Genomic DNA, 17,131 nt, shown 5'->3' with positions numbered 1-17,131 from the left:
ATTCAGGTAGTTCTGTTAGTTGGGCCACAAAACTAAACAGAGAGTGTTTTCACGCAGAGAGTGGTGAATCTCTGGAACTCTCTGCCGCAGAGGGTAGTTGAGGCCAGTTCATTGGCTATATTTAAGAGGGAGTTAGATGTGGCCCTTGTGGCTAAGGGGATCAGGGGGTATGAAGAGAAGGCAGGTACGGGATACTGAGTTGGATGATCAGCCATGATCATATTGAATGGCGGTGCAGGCTCGAAGGGCCGAATGGCCTACTCCTGCACCTAATTTCTATGTTTCTAAAAACGCTCCTCAGCCCACAGCCTAGTAGTAAAATGGAGACAAAGGAACTATAGATGCTGGAATCTTGAACAAGACATTAAACGCTTTGACAAAAAAAAAACTCACAGTCCCTTCGGCATTATGTTGTTTAGTCTCCAGCTTCAACAGGTTTATAAAAAGCTTGGATTTGGATTTGAGTGCTGATACCATCTAACTTTGAGTGCAATACTCCTATGCTTGTATTTGAGTATGAATATTTCTCCTGCTTAGATCTATGTATCAATACCAACTGGATAGGATTTAAATACCAATACTAACGGATTACGTAACAGTACCATCGAGTATAGTTCTGTGCATTAATAGCTTTAATACTTCCAGAGATTCCACCTTGCTTGCTGTCTACTTACGCTGTTGGACGGACAGATGCAGGTGTATGAACAGCTGATGACGAGGATGAGGATGAGGACGAGGACGATGACGGTGCTGATGTCGCTGCTGATGTCGCTGCCGATGTCGCTGCCGATGTAGCTGCTGCTGCCGGTGCTGGTGCTGGTGCCGCTGCCGGTGCTGGTGCCGGTGCCGGTGCCGGTGCTGATGCCGGTGCTGATGCCGGTGGCACCAATGATGAAGGCGCAGGTTGGGGTTTTTCATCAGATGATTTGGATCCACTTGTTCGGGATATAGGTGTGCTTGGAGCACCAGAAACAATGGGAGAAATAGGAGTTGTCGGAGTTAAGGAGGCATCTGTCTGTAAGAAGAGTAATGAGAACAAAAGCATATTCAACAATGTTAGTTACGAAATCAACCAACGTTAAAACTGAAGGGAAATATGGACACAATGCAAGTTCATCTAAAGTTACGCAACCACTGTTTTCTTTTGTTGGAAGCAAGGGTGAAATTGCTCCCCAACAAGTGTCAAATTGGCAGCAACTTAAATGTCTTTACTAATTTTACCCCAACTCAAGTGCTGCCAAAAAGTCTATAAAAAGGCTTGTCAAACAAATTCACTAAAACCAAATGCCTTCTAGCTGCAAACAGTCCTCATGCCTCAACTGGAAAATACCTCAAATCTCCTGTTATTTTACCTTTCTATATTTGTGTTGATAATTTCTGTTTCAAAATTAATTAGACAGACAGTCAGACAAACAGATGGACAGAGAGAGAGAGAGAGACAGAGAGATAGGGATATAGACAAAATAGGCCTTGTGACACAGGGAGACAAGGCAAGGCAAGTTTATTTGTATAGCACCTTTCAACAACAAGGTAATTCAAAGTGCTTTACATAAAACATTTAAAGCATTTGAAAGAAACACATATAAAATTACATTTAGATGTAAAACGATTATTAGATTATTCAGATAAAATAATTACAAAATTAAAAGCAATCAAATAAAATATTAAAAATAGAATAAAACCAGGAATAGAAGTTACAGTGCAGTATAGGTAATTAATAAATTGTATTGTTTACTGAAAAGCAGCGGCAAACAGAAAAGTCTTCAGCCTAGATTTAAAAGAGCTGAGAGTTGCAGCAGACCTGCAGTTTTCTGGGAGTTTGTTCCAGATATGTGGCGCACAAAAACTAAATGCTGCCTCTCCATGTTTAGTTCTGACTCTGGGGACACAGAGCAGACCTGTCCCAGACGATCTGAGAGGTCTGGGTGGTTCGTAGCTAAGCAGAAGATCAGAAATGTATTTTGGCCCTGATGGGGCTTTCTCACGGGGCGACTTGACGCAAGAGGTAACCAGAGTTGAACATCGTGGGAACCTCGTACAATAACCGTACGGCATTCCTGGACCACCGTGGACCACCGTGGCGCTAACGGCAGGTACTCGTGTAACTTGTTGACTCGGGAGAAAATTCAAGCAAGCTTGAATTTCTCCAAGAGGGACTTGTACACTTGTGGTTGAACATTGAAACATTATATGGACGTATTGGCCAGTGCGATATTCGTAATAACTCTTGCGTTTACCGTGGGAACTCCTGCGAACGCCTGAAGTGTGATAAAGCTTTTAACTCAGCAGTTTGATTGTCAGTGCTTGTTTACCTCATTGTTAAATAAATATATTTTTTGATGTCTGCAATTCTTCATTAACAAATCACTACAAGATGAATGTCTCTAATGTTATAATCCCTCTCATGCTGAAACACAAAATAGTTGAAGGGAGGTGATATAATCACATTTTAATTCTTTTTCATTTTTGAGTGTTCAGGTCCCTCAATTGCTGAGCTATTTAAACGTTTGAAAGTTTCACCTCTCAGTAGATAATAAAATAAGACAATCATCACGGTCAATGTGAGACAAAGTCTTTATTCCTATTTGACAATATAAAAAGACGACTTCTTGCACATATTGAGAGAAGGTGCATCACACCAAACAACATTTGTCTAAAAAAGGGCTTCGCAAACATGAAAATCAACAAATGAGGCACGCTAGATTTTTTTAAACAGATTCTATTCATTAACCTCCGCAACAAGCCTAAACTCAGGCAATAAAAGGGACAATGCAATGTGCTAAATGGCAGGTTTTGCGGACGACCATCTTATAGGAAGCACTTTTCAGAGGACAACACTTTAAAGTGAAACAAAGAGAAGTAAGCAGGATTACAACGGGACATTATTATCAGCTTATTTTCTATGCATGTCTGCTAACATGCAGTAGTGTTCCTGTGGTCGGCTACCCATCAATAGAGCTGTCCTGCCACGGCACACTCCCCAATTGTGAATTGTAGTAAGCGCAGAGATGGCCTCTTTGCTCTTTCCCACTGTATGTACCCGAGTTACCTTTGAAACGCTGCAGTGGGACCATTTCCTCCTCGGTTGCACCACTTCTCCATGTACCTAGTATTTATAGTGTGTGAAAAAAAAGTTACATCATTTGTGCCACGTGATGATTTAACTACACTTCACAGTTCACAATGTTCATTCAAGATTTAACGGGAAAGCTCGGGAGACGGACAAGTCACTCGCACAAATAACAGAAACGCCGAGTACCCGTGGGAACTCTTTATCTACCCCCCGTTATATCGTGTGATATCGTGCTAGACCACGACCACTTCACTCTGGTTACATCTTGCGTCAAGTCGCCCCGTGAGAAAGCCCCATAAACCATTCAGTGCTTTGTAAACCAACAGTAGTATTTTGAAATCAATTATTTGACAGACAGGAAGTCAGTGTACAGACCTCAGAACTAGAGTAATGTGATATACTTTTTTGGTCTTAGTGAAGACTCGAGCCGCAGCGTTCTGAATTAACTGCAGCTGTCTGTCGACTTTTTAGGGAGACCTGTAAAGACACTGTTACAGTAGTCGAGCCTGCTGAAGATAAATGCATGGACAAGTTTTTCCAAATCCTGCTGAGACATAAGTCCTTTAATCCTTGATATATTCTTTAGGTGATAGTAGGCTGACTTTGTGACTGTTTTTATGTGGCTGTTGAAGTTCAGGTCTGAGTCCATGACTACTACTAAGTTTCTGGCTTGGTTTGTTGTTTTTAGCATTACCATTTGAAGCTGGGTGCTAACTTTTAATCGTTCTTCCTTGGCTCCAAAAACAATGATTTCAGTTTTTTCTTTGTTTAATTGGAGAACATTCTGGTTCATCCAATTGTTGATTTGCTCAATGCATCTACTCAGTGCTTGTATTGGACTATAGTCTCCTGGTGATATTGTTATGTAGATTTGTGTGTCGTCTGCATAACTATGGTAACATATTTTGATACTTTTCATGATCTGAGCCAGTGGAAGCATGTAGATGTTAAACAGAAGAGGCCCCAGAATGGAGCCCTGGGGAACTCCACATGTAATTTTTGCACGCTCAGATGTGTAATTACCTATAGACACAAAGTAGTCCTGTCCTTCAAGTAGGATTCAAACCATTTTAATGCTGTGCCCGAAAGTCCCACCCAGTTTTCCAGACGGTCTAGTAATATGTTGTGATCGACTGTGTCGAATGCAACACTGAGATCTAGTAATACTAAGACTGAAATTTCGCCATTGTCTGTGTTTAAGTGAATGTCATTGAAGACCTTAACAAGAGCCGTCTCGGTGCTGTGGTGTGGTCTAATTCCTGACTGGAAGACATCAAATCAGCTGTTCATTAACATGAAATTGTTCAGCTGCTTAAAAACAGCTTTTTCAATGATTTTACTGAGAAATGGGAGGTTTGATATTGGTCTGTAATTGTTCAGTAGTGAAGTGTCTAAGTTCTTCTTTTTTAAGAGAGGCTTGATAACAGCAGTTTTCAGGGCCTGTGGGAAGACACCTGAGAGAAGGGACGTGTTTACAATCTGTAGAAGGTCTGAGGTCATACAGTTTGATACAGCTTTGAAAAGGCCTGTTGGTAGAATATCGAGGCAGCAGGAGGAGGATTTCAAATGTTGTATAATGTCCTCCAAGGTTTTATGGTTAATAACATAAAATTGTGTCATGGCATTTGAATTGATTATAAGTGGACACATGGACAACACATGTCCTGCACCTGATGTGGAGGCACTGACTGCTTGCCTAATTTTCTGAATCGGTGGAGGAGGAGGCAAATTCATTACAGGCCCTTGTGGAAAGCAGTTCAGGGGCTACTGACACAGGAGGGTTTGTTAGCCTATCGACAGTAGTAAACACGGCCCGTGCATTATTATTGTTTTTGGCAATTATGTCAGAGAAGAAGGATTGCCTTGCATTTCTCAGTTCCAAGTTGTAGATTCAAAGTCTTTCTTTATAGATGTAGTAGTGAACCTGGAGATTTGTTTTCTGCCACCTACGTTCAGCTTTCAGACACTCTCTTTTTTCAATTTTTACCAACGTGGCGTTTCTCCATGGAGACTTCTTTTTGCCAGGACCACTTTCACCTTAGTGGGTGTAATGGCATCAATAATATTTGTAATTTTCACATTGAAATTATCGACAAGCTCATTAACTGAGGCCCAAGGGAGAGTGGGCGTGGAGGAGAAAAGCCTGAATAAATGTTCCACATGTGTTTTCTGTTATGTACCATTTTGTGATTACTTTTCTTTGAACATTAGTCTGCACAGAGATAGCACTCTCAAAGAAAACACAGGAACGATCAGAGAGGGCAGCATCAATCACAACAACCTTAGAAATGCTAACACCCTTGGACATGACTAAGTCCAGAGTGTGACCTTTGTTGGGTGTGGGCTCCATCACATGCTGATTCAGTCCATAGTTATCAATGACACAATACAGTTCTTTAGTCCCTTTGTCATGGAGTTTGTCAACATGAATATTAAAATCACCAACAATAACTACACAGTCAAAGTCAATACAGATTGTAGACAGTAGTTTAGAAAATTAGTCAAAAAAGGCTGCACAGTATTTAGGTGGCCTGTAGACATTTAGGAACATAACTCGGGAAGAAGAGTTCAACTTATCAGCCACATATTCAAAGGAGGCAAAGTTTCCATAAGATATCTGCTTGCATTGGAGGGAATCATTATACAGAACAGCCACTCCTCCTCCTTTCTTATGCACTCTAGCCTCACTTATAAAACTGAAGTTGGGAGGAGTTGATTCAATAAGAACAGCAACACTGTTGTTTTGATCTAACCAGGTTTCAGTTAAGAACAAACAATCAAGATCGTGCCTGATAATAAAATAATTGATTAAAAATGTTTTTCCTGCCAAAGACCTGACACTTAATAAAGCTAGGTTTAGTGTGTTAAAATCATTATCTGCTGGCTTTGGCTGATGAGGAATGGGTGCTAAATTCGATAAATTAGCATAATTAGCAATAATTAAATAACAGGGAGGTAGAATGCAAACACTTTTTTGGGTTTTATGTTTTCATGTTAGAAGCTGTTCACATTTAAGCCAGGCGGCATCTGGACAGTAAAAGATAGAGAAGGGAAAGGGATAGAGAAAATATGTAAAAGATTAACTTATTGTAGGCAAACTGTCTGTTGAAATAATGGTGTAATCTGCCCATTGAAACTAAGGTCAGTGCTGCTCCACTGGAATATCTAAACAGGCGAATAAAGCTGATATTTTGCAGATAAAACCTTCACACAGTAATAATTGCCCTACCTCTTCAGCAGTGAGCTGTGTCTTTCTGCAGTGGTACATATCCATTCCCAGGCCAACAGTAGCAAGAAACAAATGATGCATGGAAGGAGCTGCAAGCTCAGATAATTAAATAACAGGTGTCCCCTTAAGCACTAACCTCTTTGCTATTGAACAATGTGAGATAGGGTGCAAGCTAATGATTGATTTAATGGAAATCCAGAGACTTGAATTACAGTATGAAGCACATCCTGAAAGTGTGGAAGACTTCAGGCTGAATTTATGACAGCAAACAAATGAGTCAGAATCCGATACATGTAATGGCAAACACTCCTTTGAGTATATTGGTTAGTGTAACTCTCCCCTGCATTTTGAAAGTGACTGCCTGGATACTCATGCTGAATAAACACCATTATCCATATGATTTAATGCTGAATAATTTCACACATTAAAAGGTCAATTTGCACAGCAGCAACAGAAGTTATCCTTTTCACCATCCTCAATATTTTTGTTATCCTGGTTGCCCTGTCCATAAAAGCCTCCTGAAGATGGTTTTCCATACACGACAAGCATGCCAATGAGGAAACAGAAGAATAAAATATTAAGAGATTCTAGGTCAAACCTCCATGATGTCATTCATGCAGCCTACTATTGTTCCTTCATTAACATTTTTCCACAAAGCCAGGATCTTAATCTTTCAGAATGCATTCATCAAATCACAATAGAATGCATGCATAAGGTGTTGGCCCCAGTTACATTTAATTCAGGCTGAATTCATGATGCTTACGTTTAATGCTCATAGCTCAAATTTGTTTCTTTATTGTACACCTTCAGTTTGGTCATCTAATTTTCCCTGCCATCCATACCATCGCTGATTTGTTCCTTCTAGTCAACCAATATTCTCCACCCACCACCTTGCAACACTTATACCCTTCCTTAAATAAGATGATCAATACTGCACATAATATACAAGATATGGTCTGATCAATTAGCTATATAGCTAAAGTATAGCCTCTCTATTTTTAAATACAATTCCACTTGCATAAAACACATTCTGTTAGTTTTCCTCATTACTTATTTTACCAGCATAGTGGTCTTTTGTAAATCATGCAACAAGGCAGCTAGATCCCACATTAGACTCCATTTACCAGCTTTGCCCATGGGGCCAAGGAAAGAGTGTTCACGTCACGGCCCTGTTTCCACCAATCTTTCCACCACCACGCACAAGAAGCACAAGAAGCGACAAGACAGATACCATTGTATGCAGATGCTGAGAAGTGTGTTCAGCTCTGGCTGAACAACTTCTAATCTTGTGTGTGGACTCGATAGGAAGAAGAAGCTTTGCCCATTCACTTACTCAATCTACTTCCCTTTGTAGTCTTCTAATATGCCCTTCATGACTTACTTTCCTATTCACATTTCTTCCTACCTCTCTCAAAAAAGAGATTACCCAATTTTTTGTTGAGATTAGGTTGAGCTATTTTGGAATGATGCGGGTGATAAAGAACAGACAGTTGGGAGTGGGAATTTGATGGAGAATTAAAATAACAGGTAACCAAAACCTTGGGACATGCTTATGAAGCAAGTATAGATGATCCCCATAACCATCATTCAATGTGTATTTAGGACTGCATTTGAAACAACATTTACAATATACTAAGAATGCTGGAGATACCAGAAAGTGCCGGAAATAGTGGAAGTTGATTATCGAATGAACAGTGAGGGATGGAAGGCAAAAATGAGGGTACCTTGATTAAGAATCTGAGAAGAAACAGGAAAGGTTGAGAACAGAAGGGCATGAAATAGAACTTTGATAGTCGAAGAAAAATTAAGACATATCAGAGGATCTTTTTATTTCCATTATGTTCCTAAGATTTTCAGCATATGATATTCGTAAACATGTTGCCTAATGGAAAGATTATTTTTAAATCAGGCAACTTAAAAAAAAAATCTGACAATTCTTACTCTGGGTCTTTTGAAGCTATTTGTTGATTGCTGCTGGGTTTCTTCAGAATGTCGTCTCTTCCGTTGTGCATTGTCAGCTATTGAATCTCCGTCACCTGATTCCACAGTTGCATTTAACCCAAGAGGATCAGACTACAAGAGAAACAAAATTAAATGTTAAATGGCAGCAAAATATTAACTGCACCCTTCAATCAAAGTTACAGTGCTGTGTAATGCTGTGCATTGATCTGCAGTACATTGGGCGGCACAGTGGTGCAGCAGTCGAGTTGCTGCCATAAAGCGCTTGCAATGCCAGAGAGCCGGGCTCGATCCCGACTACGGGTGCTGTCTGTACAGAGTTTGTACGTTCTCCCCGTGTGGGTTTTCTCTGAGATCTTCGGTTACCTCCCACACTTCAAAGACGCACAGGTATATAGGTTAATTGGCGTGGTGTATGTGTAAATTGTCCCTAGTGTGTGTAGGATAATGTTAATGTGCGGACATCGCTGGTCGGTGTGGACTGCCTGGGCCAAAGGGCCTATTTCCGCGTTGTATCTCTAAACTAAACTAAAACACATATTCTCACCTCCAACTATGATAATCTTGAATTCACTAAAAATATAAAAAAATATTGGCCCTTGATACCATCATCCAAAAGCAATCACTGTTCTGGATCAGCCTGGAATGAAAATATAATTTACTTTTTTCTGGAAGGTTTGTTACACCAATTCACGTCTACCTCCTACAAAGTCACCTTCAAGTATGAAGAGCTCAAGTGCACCCCCATCTCTCCTGACCAGTTCTCATCTTTCCAGAATTCTTTCAAGATTATTCCAGTCCCTGCATCTAATCTCCAGCATTATGAAAATGTATGATCTTATCCCCCTCCAATTCAAGCTTCTTGTATTGCCAATTAGAATTGTCCCACCCTTGGCAACTGTGCCTTCAACTGCTATGTTCCAAAGTTGCAAATTCCCTCCTGAACAATGCTAAATTGAGGCAATCCTAAACTCTTTGTCCAAGCTTTTATTTATCTGCCCAAATAACTCATTCAGCCTGGCTTCAAATTTTGTGAATAAACATCCCTACAATTTAACTTGAGAGATTTCACTCTATTCAAAAATAATATCAGACATTGACCAAAGAGCTGAAATGCAGGAGATTGCAGATCAGCTGCTTTTGTCAAGAGAAATTTAAGCTAAATGTGGTGTCAAGGTCCCTCCGCCAAGCGGCTCCAGTGGCTGGTGTCAGATGCAGCACAAAGGATGATAGGTGCGCTTGTTAGAAACATGAGACACCGTTCCTCAATCGCACACAATGAAACACTATTGGAGGCCGAGCACAAACAAATCAAAGTTGAACTGAGATGGAAGACTGATAAATAACTGGAACTGGACCACACAGGAAGTGTTTTTCAAAGCAGTCACATAATCTGCATGTTATCTCCCAGAGGAAAGCAATCACAGGAAGTGAATAAAATACACAAAACTGACAGAATTATAAGCGAATAACCACTTCATTGGAAATAATATCTGGGGCCGTAGAATGTTGGGCAACCAAAAAGACGCTACGACTCTTTGGAGACCTCTCATGACCATAGGAGACCTCTCATGATCATACAGGCGACCCCTGGCGACATGTCGTGGGTGTCCTCTCACGACCATAGGAGACCTCTCTCGTCCATACAGCCTATATGGTCATGAGAGGTCTCCTACGGTCATGAGAGGTCTCCAAAGAGTCGTAGCGTCTTTCTGGTCGCCGCTGTATTTTCAACGTGTTGAAAATTTCGGCGACCTATCACGGGTGCTGGCAGTCGCCTGTAAAGGTCGTGTAAGTGGGACAGGCCCTTAAGTTTATTCCTGACAATCAGGACATACATTATTATAAGGAATATTTATTATCAAAGAATATAGTTACGAAGAAAACCTAAAATTGTATCCCTGGTTAGTAGTGATAGATAAACTATGAAGTAGTGACAGCATCTGTACTCTGAAAACAATGCCACTGAATCTCAGGTACAGGCAAAAATGGGTAATTACTATAATATAGACCATAGAGCGTAGATTTCCAGACAAAAGAGCTGTGTTCCATTAGTTTAAATTAGACTTAAAGCATGTTTAATCCACCGTAAAGTCTATCCTGGGAACTGAGTTTTATCTCTCAGATGTGGACTGGCCCGCTATTCGTTACCAATGTGGTATTTCATACGTTTAACCTTATCACTCTGAATATGTAACAGAGATTTTCTTTCACATAACAAGTTTCACAATATATATTAGAAAGCATGAGAATAATAATCAATAGTGTCTACAATAAGACCTGCTCTGTGTAGGTCTCATTGTAGATCCATAACAACTTTAGTACGTGGTATTTGTACTGGTAGAACTGCAGCCGCATAACACCAGAGACCCGGATTCAATCCTGACCTCGTGTGCTGTCTATGTTGAGTTCTCCCTATGACTGCGTGGGCCTCCTCTGGGTGCTCCAGTTTCCTCTCACATTTCAAAGGCGTGAAGATTTGTAGGCTAATTGCCCCCTGTGAATTTCCCCAAGTATGTAAGGAATGGATACAAAAATGAGATAACATTGAAATAGTGCGAATGGGGATTGATGGTCGGTGTGGACTTGGTGGTCCGAAGGGCCTGCTTCCATGCTGTATCTCTAAACTAAACTTCAGTGTATGCCATGGCACTATAACACTGAGAAGGCTGCAAAACATTTCCATTTAATTCAGTGCTAAGCTGCCCTATCATCCTTACAATGGAGAAACATCCTCTTTTTTTTCAGCCATTCAATTGACGATTTGTGGTTTTGGCAATATATTAAATTGATCGAATGCTAGTATTGAACCGAACCTTCCCATAATGAATGGAAATGCGTTTATTTTGATTGCCTTTTTTTTCCAAGAGAATCTTTGATTATCAATGTTGGTAGTAATAGCAGTTGAATATATCTGATACATATTTGCTTCTTTTATTTTATCTGCTTATAATTAGTTTGGCATCTTTATTAGGTGCTACGTCAATTAGAATTGTAGAGTCATACAGCACAGAAACAAGCCCTTTGGCCTAACTCGTCTGTGTTGCCCAAGATGCCCTATCTAAGATAGTCCCATTTAGCAATGTTTGGCCCATATCTCTAAAATGTTTCTATCCATGTACCTTTCCAAATGTCTTTTAAATGTTGCTATTTCTTCTGACAGTAGCAACAAGGTATTGCAGATGCTGGTTTAAAAAGGACACAAGTGCTAGAGTAACTCAGCAGGGCAGGCAGTAATTCTGGAGAACATCAGTCTGAAGAAGGGTCCCGATCTGAAACGTCACCTATCCATGTTCTCCAGAGATGCTGCCTGACTCGCTGAGTTACTCCAGCACTTTGCGGTAATTTTAAAATTTCTTCTGAATAGTTTGTTCCATATATCCATAGAAACATTGCTCCTCAGGTTCCTATTAAATCTTCCCCCCCTAACCTTGAACCTATGGCCTACCATTCTTGAATCCTCAACCCTGGGAAAAAGATTCTGTTCATTCACACTATCGACCTCCCATCTTGATTTTATATATCTCTTTAAGATCACACCTAAGCCTCCTGCACTCTGAAGACTAGGTCCTAACCTTCCAAGTGAATGGCATCTTTCTTATAGCAGAGTGACCAAAACTGAGCATAATAATTTAAGTGTGGTCTCACTCATTTTACCGCTGTAACACAGCGTTCAAACTTCTATACTCAAATCTTTGACTGTTGAAGGTCAATGTGGCAAAAGCATTTTTCACCACCCTATCGACCCTGGGTGCCACCCTGGGAAACTATGTACTTGTGCTCTTAGATTATTTTGCTCTTCAACATTCCCTTGGGCCCTACCCTTCACTGTGATGATCCCATCCTGGTTCACTTTCCAAACTGTAATACCTCACATTTAGCTGAATTAAACTCCATTAGCCATTGCTCAGTTCACTTGCTCAGCTGATCAACCTCCTGCTGTACGTCTTGATCATTTACTGACAACTATATCACCTACTTTGGTGTCATCTGCAAACTTACCAGTCATGTCTTGAAAGTAAGTAAATTCCTTGGGGTTCAACAGAATTGTTCTCAACTAAGAGTGTCCCCTGGTGCCCTCCCATCATCCCCTGTTGTCCTCCCATCATCAAAATGCCTTCAGAGGCATTGCCTAAAGAAGGTAACATATATTATTAAGAATACCCACCATCCAAGGCCATGTCCTCTTAGTACTGTTGTCAGGCAGGGGGTATAATATCTTTAGAAACAGCTACTGCATTGCAACCATCTTGAACTGACCTGCACAACCTTAGTCCTATCCCAGCAACGGAACACTACGGGCCACCTCTTGCACTGCCACAAACTTGTTTTTTTTCTGTGTTTTGCACTAATGCAGTCTTTTTTTCATTGTCACATAGAATGTATGTACAATATACGTTTGTATGTTGTCTCAGTCTATGTTGCTGCTGCAAACAAGATTTTCATTGTACCTGTACCTCACCGTACTAGTTCATATGACAGCAAACTTGACTGGACTGCTTTGGTGGGACACTTGCATGCTCAAGACATGTCATAAGGCTTTTTCTCTATGTCAACTGATCTAGAGAAATGACCAGACAGATGCTCCAATCTCCATGTTGGGGAACTGGTAATGTTTTGTTAAAAAACAAGTCCACCATCACAATGTGCTTCGAGACTAGTGATGGAGCTCATTATCACCAGCCTCCCACACATCCATGATCCAATCTGCCTACCATCGCAACGGGTTTAAAGTAGACGCCATCTCTCTGGTCCTAAAATCATCTCCGCAACATTTAGACAATAAGGACGCCTACATTAGACTCCTATTTATTGACTATAGCTCCACCCTCAACACCATAATCCCACCCACACTCATCTCCAAACTCCTGCACCAAGGATCAACAACTCTAACTGCCACTGGATCCTTAACTTTCTGACCCACTGACCACAATCAGTAAAGATAGATAACACATTTTCCACAATAATTCTCACAATAGTCCCCCTAGAATGGGTTCTCAATCCTCCACTATACTCTCTATACACATAGTACCCCACTATACTCCCCATACACTCAAATTCAGCTCTAATTCCATCTACAAGTTTGCAGATGACACCACTGTAATGGATCGAATCACGAACAATGACGAGATAGAGTTCAGGAAGCAAATAAAGAATTTAAAACCGTGTCAGGGCAATAACTTTTTCCTCAAGATAAAAACAAGATGAAGGAGCTAATTATCAACTTCAGGAACTATGGTGAAGTTTATGCCCCAAACAGCATCAATGATGCTAAGATAGAATGGTTGAGAGCTTCAAGTTCCTTGGTGTAATTGTCAATGATCTAGTCATGGACTATTCATATTTAAGTGACAGCTAAGGACACTCACCAATGCCACTACTTTCTCAGGAGATTGAGGAAATTCCACATGTTTCCGATGACTCTTACAAACTTCTACAGATGCACCATGGAAAGCATGCTGTCAGTTGCATCACAGCTTGGTTTGGGAACAGTTCTGTCCAAAACTACAAGAAATTGCAGAGAGTTGTGGATGTGGCCCAGTCCATCACACAGACATGTCTTCCCACCACTGACTTCATCTACACTTCACCCTTCCTCAAAAAAGCAGACAATATAATCAAAGACCTGTCCTACATTCCTTCTTCTCTCCACTCCCTCCAGGCAGAAGATACAGAAGCTTGAAAGCTCGCACGACCAGACTCAGGAACAGCTTCTTCCCCTCTGTTATTAGGCTTCTGAACAGTCCTTCCATAAGCTAGGGTACTGATTCACCTCGACTCTATTACTGATGTTGGACGCTGTCTCTGGAACTGGTCCGCTGTAATGGTGAGAACTATTTTCTACACTCTGTATCTTTTACTTTGCTTTACCTATTGTACTTGAGTTTGCCTTAATTGCATTTATGTACAGTATTATCTGATTTGACTTGATAGCATGCAAAACACAGCTTTTCACCTTACCACGATACACGTGTCAATAATAAACCTAAACCCTACGTGTGTTTCAAAGACAGAACTGGAAAAATCAACCACTACTGTCTGAAAGAGTTAATGACTGGCAATGGCGAAAGCCAAAATAAAGTCACATGCAATGACAACTGAAGTGCTCATCACCTGGCCAAAAAACATTATTTTTTGGTACAAACGGACAATATATGAAACACGAAAGCTAGTTTTGATTGCAACAGAGATTATATTGTGCATGTTAGTGAGGGGTAATGGATGAAATCAGGAAGATTAACAAAAGCCTCAGGAGAAATACTACTGCATTCTGAATGAGGATGTTGCTATCCTTTTAAAGATGTAACATTACCCTGATTCAGGGCCATACTCTGACGATGAACATAATGAAGAAGCAAAGGACAAATTCTCTCATGCTACAGGCCAAGTCTGAGGGAACAAAATGCCATAACCTAATTGTTGTCATGGGAGATTGGCAAACTAGGTTGATAAGGACAACACAAATAATTGCAGAACAATAGGACAATGTTAGAGTACCACAAAAAAATGGAAAATAAGACTTACTGATTTCTGCAATATGAAGTAAAGTTTTGTGATGACCAGATTGCTCAACATATTTAAATACTCAAGACATTGCCTTCTCCTGATATCTCTGGATAGCCAAACCAGTTTGAAACATTGATTTTCAACAGTAATGTTTTAATGTTTACTCCTTATTGCCCAGACCCACACCTCACAATCACATTCCAAAAACCAATACATAATCTCCATTTCAGATTATAATCTCCATGGTCAAGATTATAAATAATGATCTCCTTTTCTTTTCACTATTTTCTCTCTCAACTTTCTTCATTTACTCGTTTTCTTTCTTCACACACTATATATTTCACATCTTTCTATCCTTTACTATCTAACTTCTTTTTCTTATGCTCATCTTTTTTCAATGTAACAAAAAAAAAAAAAAAAAGTTGTACATAAAATGTATTATGAAAATATATATTAGGCACTTTGGTGCCATATGACTGTGCTTACTTCTAATAAAATAAAATTTAAAAAAATAAATAAAAATAATCTCCATTTCAGGCCAAACGGCAATTTTTCTACATGCAATCCTTGCTCCACCATTCAAAAGACTTTTCACTTACCACTAAAATCATCCACATTGTTGAATGTGAAACCAGAACAACATCACCAACATCACAGGATGCAAGTCGAGTCCAATATCACCTCCATAACTGAATACGACTCTGGATGAATATCGACCACACTCTAGAATGTGAAGCTCGATCAGCATCATCCATATTAAAAGGAATGCATGTAAACAACAACATCACTCACGCTTCAGAATCTGAGCCAAGACTAAAATGACCTATATCACAGGATCCAAGTCTTAACAGCATCACCCACACCATGAGATGTGAATGTAAAACATTGCTCACATATTAAATGTGAATTTAGACATCATTATTCACATCACAGGCTGTGAATCAAGACCAACTTCACCCTAGTTACAGAATATACGTCTAGACCAAGGGTTCCCAACCTGGGGTAAATTTATCCCCAGGGGGTAAATTTCACCTACCCAGAGGGTAAATTTGTTGATTCTGGATTTGTACATATTTTTTCTCATTGACTGACTGGGTTTGGTTCTGGTATACCGGTATCTGGTCATCATTAGTTGTTCATAAATAAGTGAAATAACATTGTTATGTGCTATTAAAAGTTGCCAGGGGTAAACGGGATGAAAAAGGTTGGTCTACACCATCATTACCCACATGAAAGAATGAGAACTTGAGCCAAAGTCACACTCACTACTGATTATGAGTCTAGACCTGCATTGTCCACATTAAAAATTGAAGGCCCAGACTAATCATCACCTACACAAAGGAGTCTTAGTTTAGAAACTTCTCCACAAAGAAACTGGAGCAACATTAAGAAATGTCCAGTGCGGGCAAGTTGGGCCGAAGGGCCTGTTTCAACACTGTATCACTCTATGACTCAAAATGTATTTGTTGAGCAGTATCATATACATCAGAGAATAAGTCTTCAGCAGTTTTGCTCTCATCAAGAACATGATCACTTCCAATACGGAATGCAATTTTTGAGCAGTTTCAGACACACCCACAAAGAAAATCCAGAGCAGTTTTCCCCACTCAGAGGAACACTAATTTAAAGCAATAAATTGCACAACATTAGACTAACATTCACTTTAAGGAATGTGTCAAAAACGTCATCCTGTTCAAGATGACAATATTCAGATTCCCATTAGTTTATTGTCATACACATAAGAGTAAAATGAAATTCCTTGTTTGAATAAAGATCTTTACTATGAATAACTGCATAGTAATGATGCATAAAACTATAAATGCACAACTAAACAGCAGAATGGTGCAAAGACTGTAGTATAATCTGAAGTAGTGCAAATAAAATACTACTGTGCAATAGTAGAATAACCGAATAAGAGTCAGAATACATGGTGGTACCTCCAGGAAGGGGCTGAGTAAGAGGCTATTGTTTCAGGAGTCTGATAGCAGTGGGGAAGGGCTTGTTCCAAATTCTGGATGTTCATGCTTTCAGGCTCCAGTGCCTTCTCCCCAAAGTTTGAAGGTAGAAATGAGTGTGGCCAGGAGCCTTGATGATATTTCCAGCCTTCATCATGTAGTGCACCGTGAAGATGGACTGGATAGAAATGATGAGTCAGTGATAGATTGGGCTGTGTTCACCACTCTCTGCAGGTTCAGGCAGTCATGTGCAGAGCAAATGCCACACGAAGCTCAGGAATATCACGTCAGAATACTTTCTGTAGCCAATATGGTAGAAGTTTGAGAGAATGCTCATGTTCACAGAATTTTCTCACACTTAAGAAAGATCACAGCATCAGTGTAAAGGGCCAGATTAGGTCACCGGTG

General features: G+C 40.1%; 1 protein-coding gene across 9 annotated transcripts in view; it reads right to left on the bottom strand.

The window, feature by feature from the left end:
• Positions 1–17,131, bottom strand: part of pcif1 (phosphorylated CTD interacting factor 1) — a 100,353-nt gene that overhangs the window by 47,391 nt on the left and 35,831 nt on the right. For 8 of the 9 annotated variants that reach the window (XM_055652065.1, XM_055652067.1, XM_055652060.1 and 5 more), the window contains 3 exons: positions 8,244–8,375; positions 3,050–3,106; positions 675–1,015 (listed from right to left, as the gene is read on the bottom strand). In XM_055652065.1, the coding sequence (XP_055508040.1) occupies positions 675–1,015; positions 3,050–3,106; positions 8,244–8,375 (530 nt within the window). The remainder of the gene's footprint in view (positions 1–674; positions 1,016–3,049; positions 3,107–8,243; positions 8,376–17,131) is intronic. The other variant, XM_055652061.1, reaches the window with a different exon arrangement.

This window comes from Leucoraja erinacea, chromosome 21 (genome assembly GCF_028641065.1).
Source record: "Leucoraja erinacea ecotype New England chromosome 21, Leri_hhj_1, whole genome shotgun sequence".
NCBI classification, from domain to species: Eukaryota; Metazoa; Chordata; class Chondrichthyes; order Rajiformes; family Rajidae; genus Leucoraja; species Leucoraja erinaceus.
This window is presented reverse-complemented; position numbering and strand designations above follow the sequence as displayed.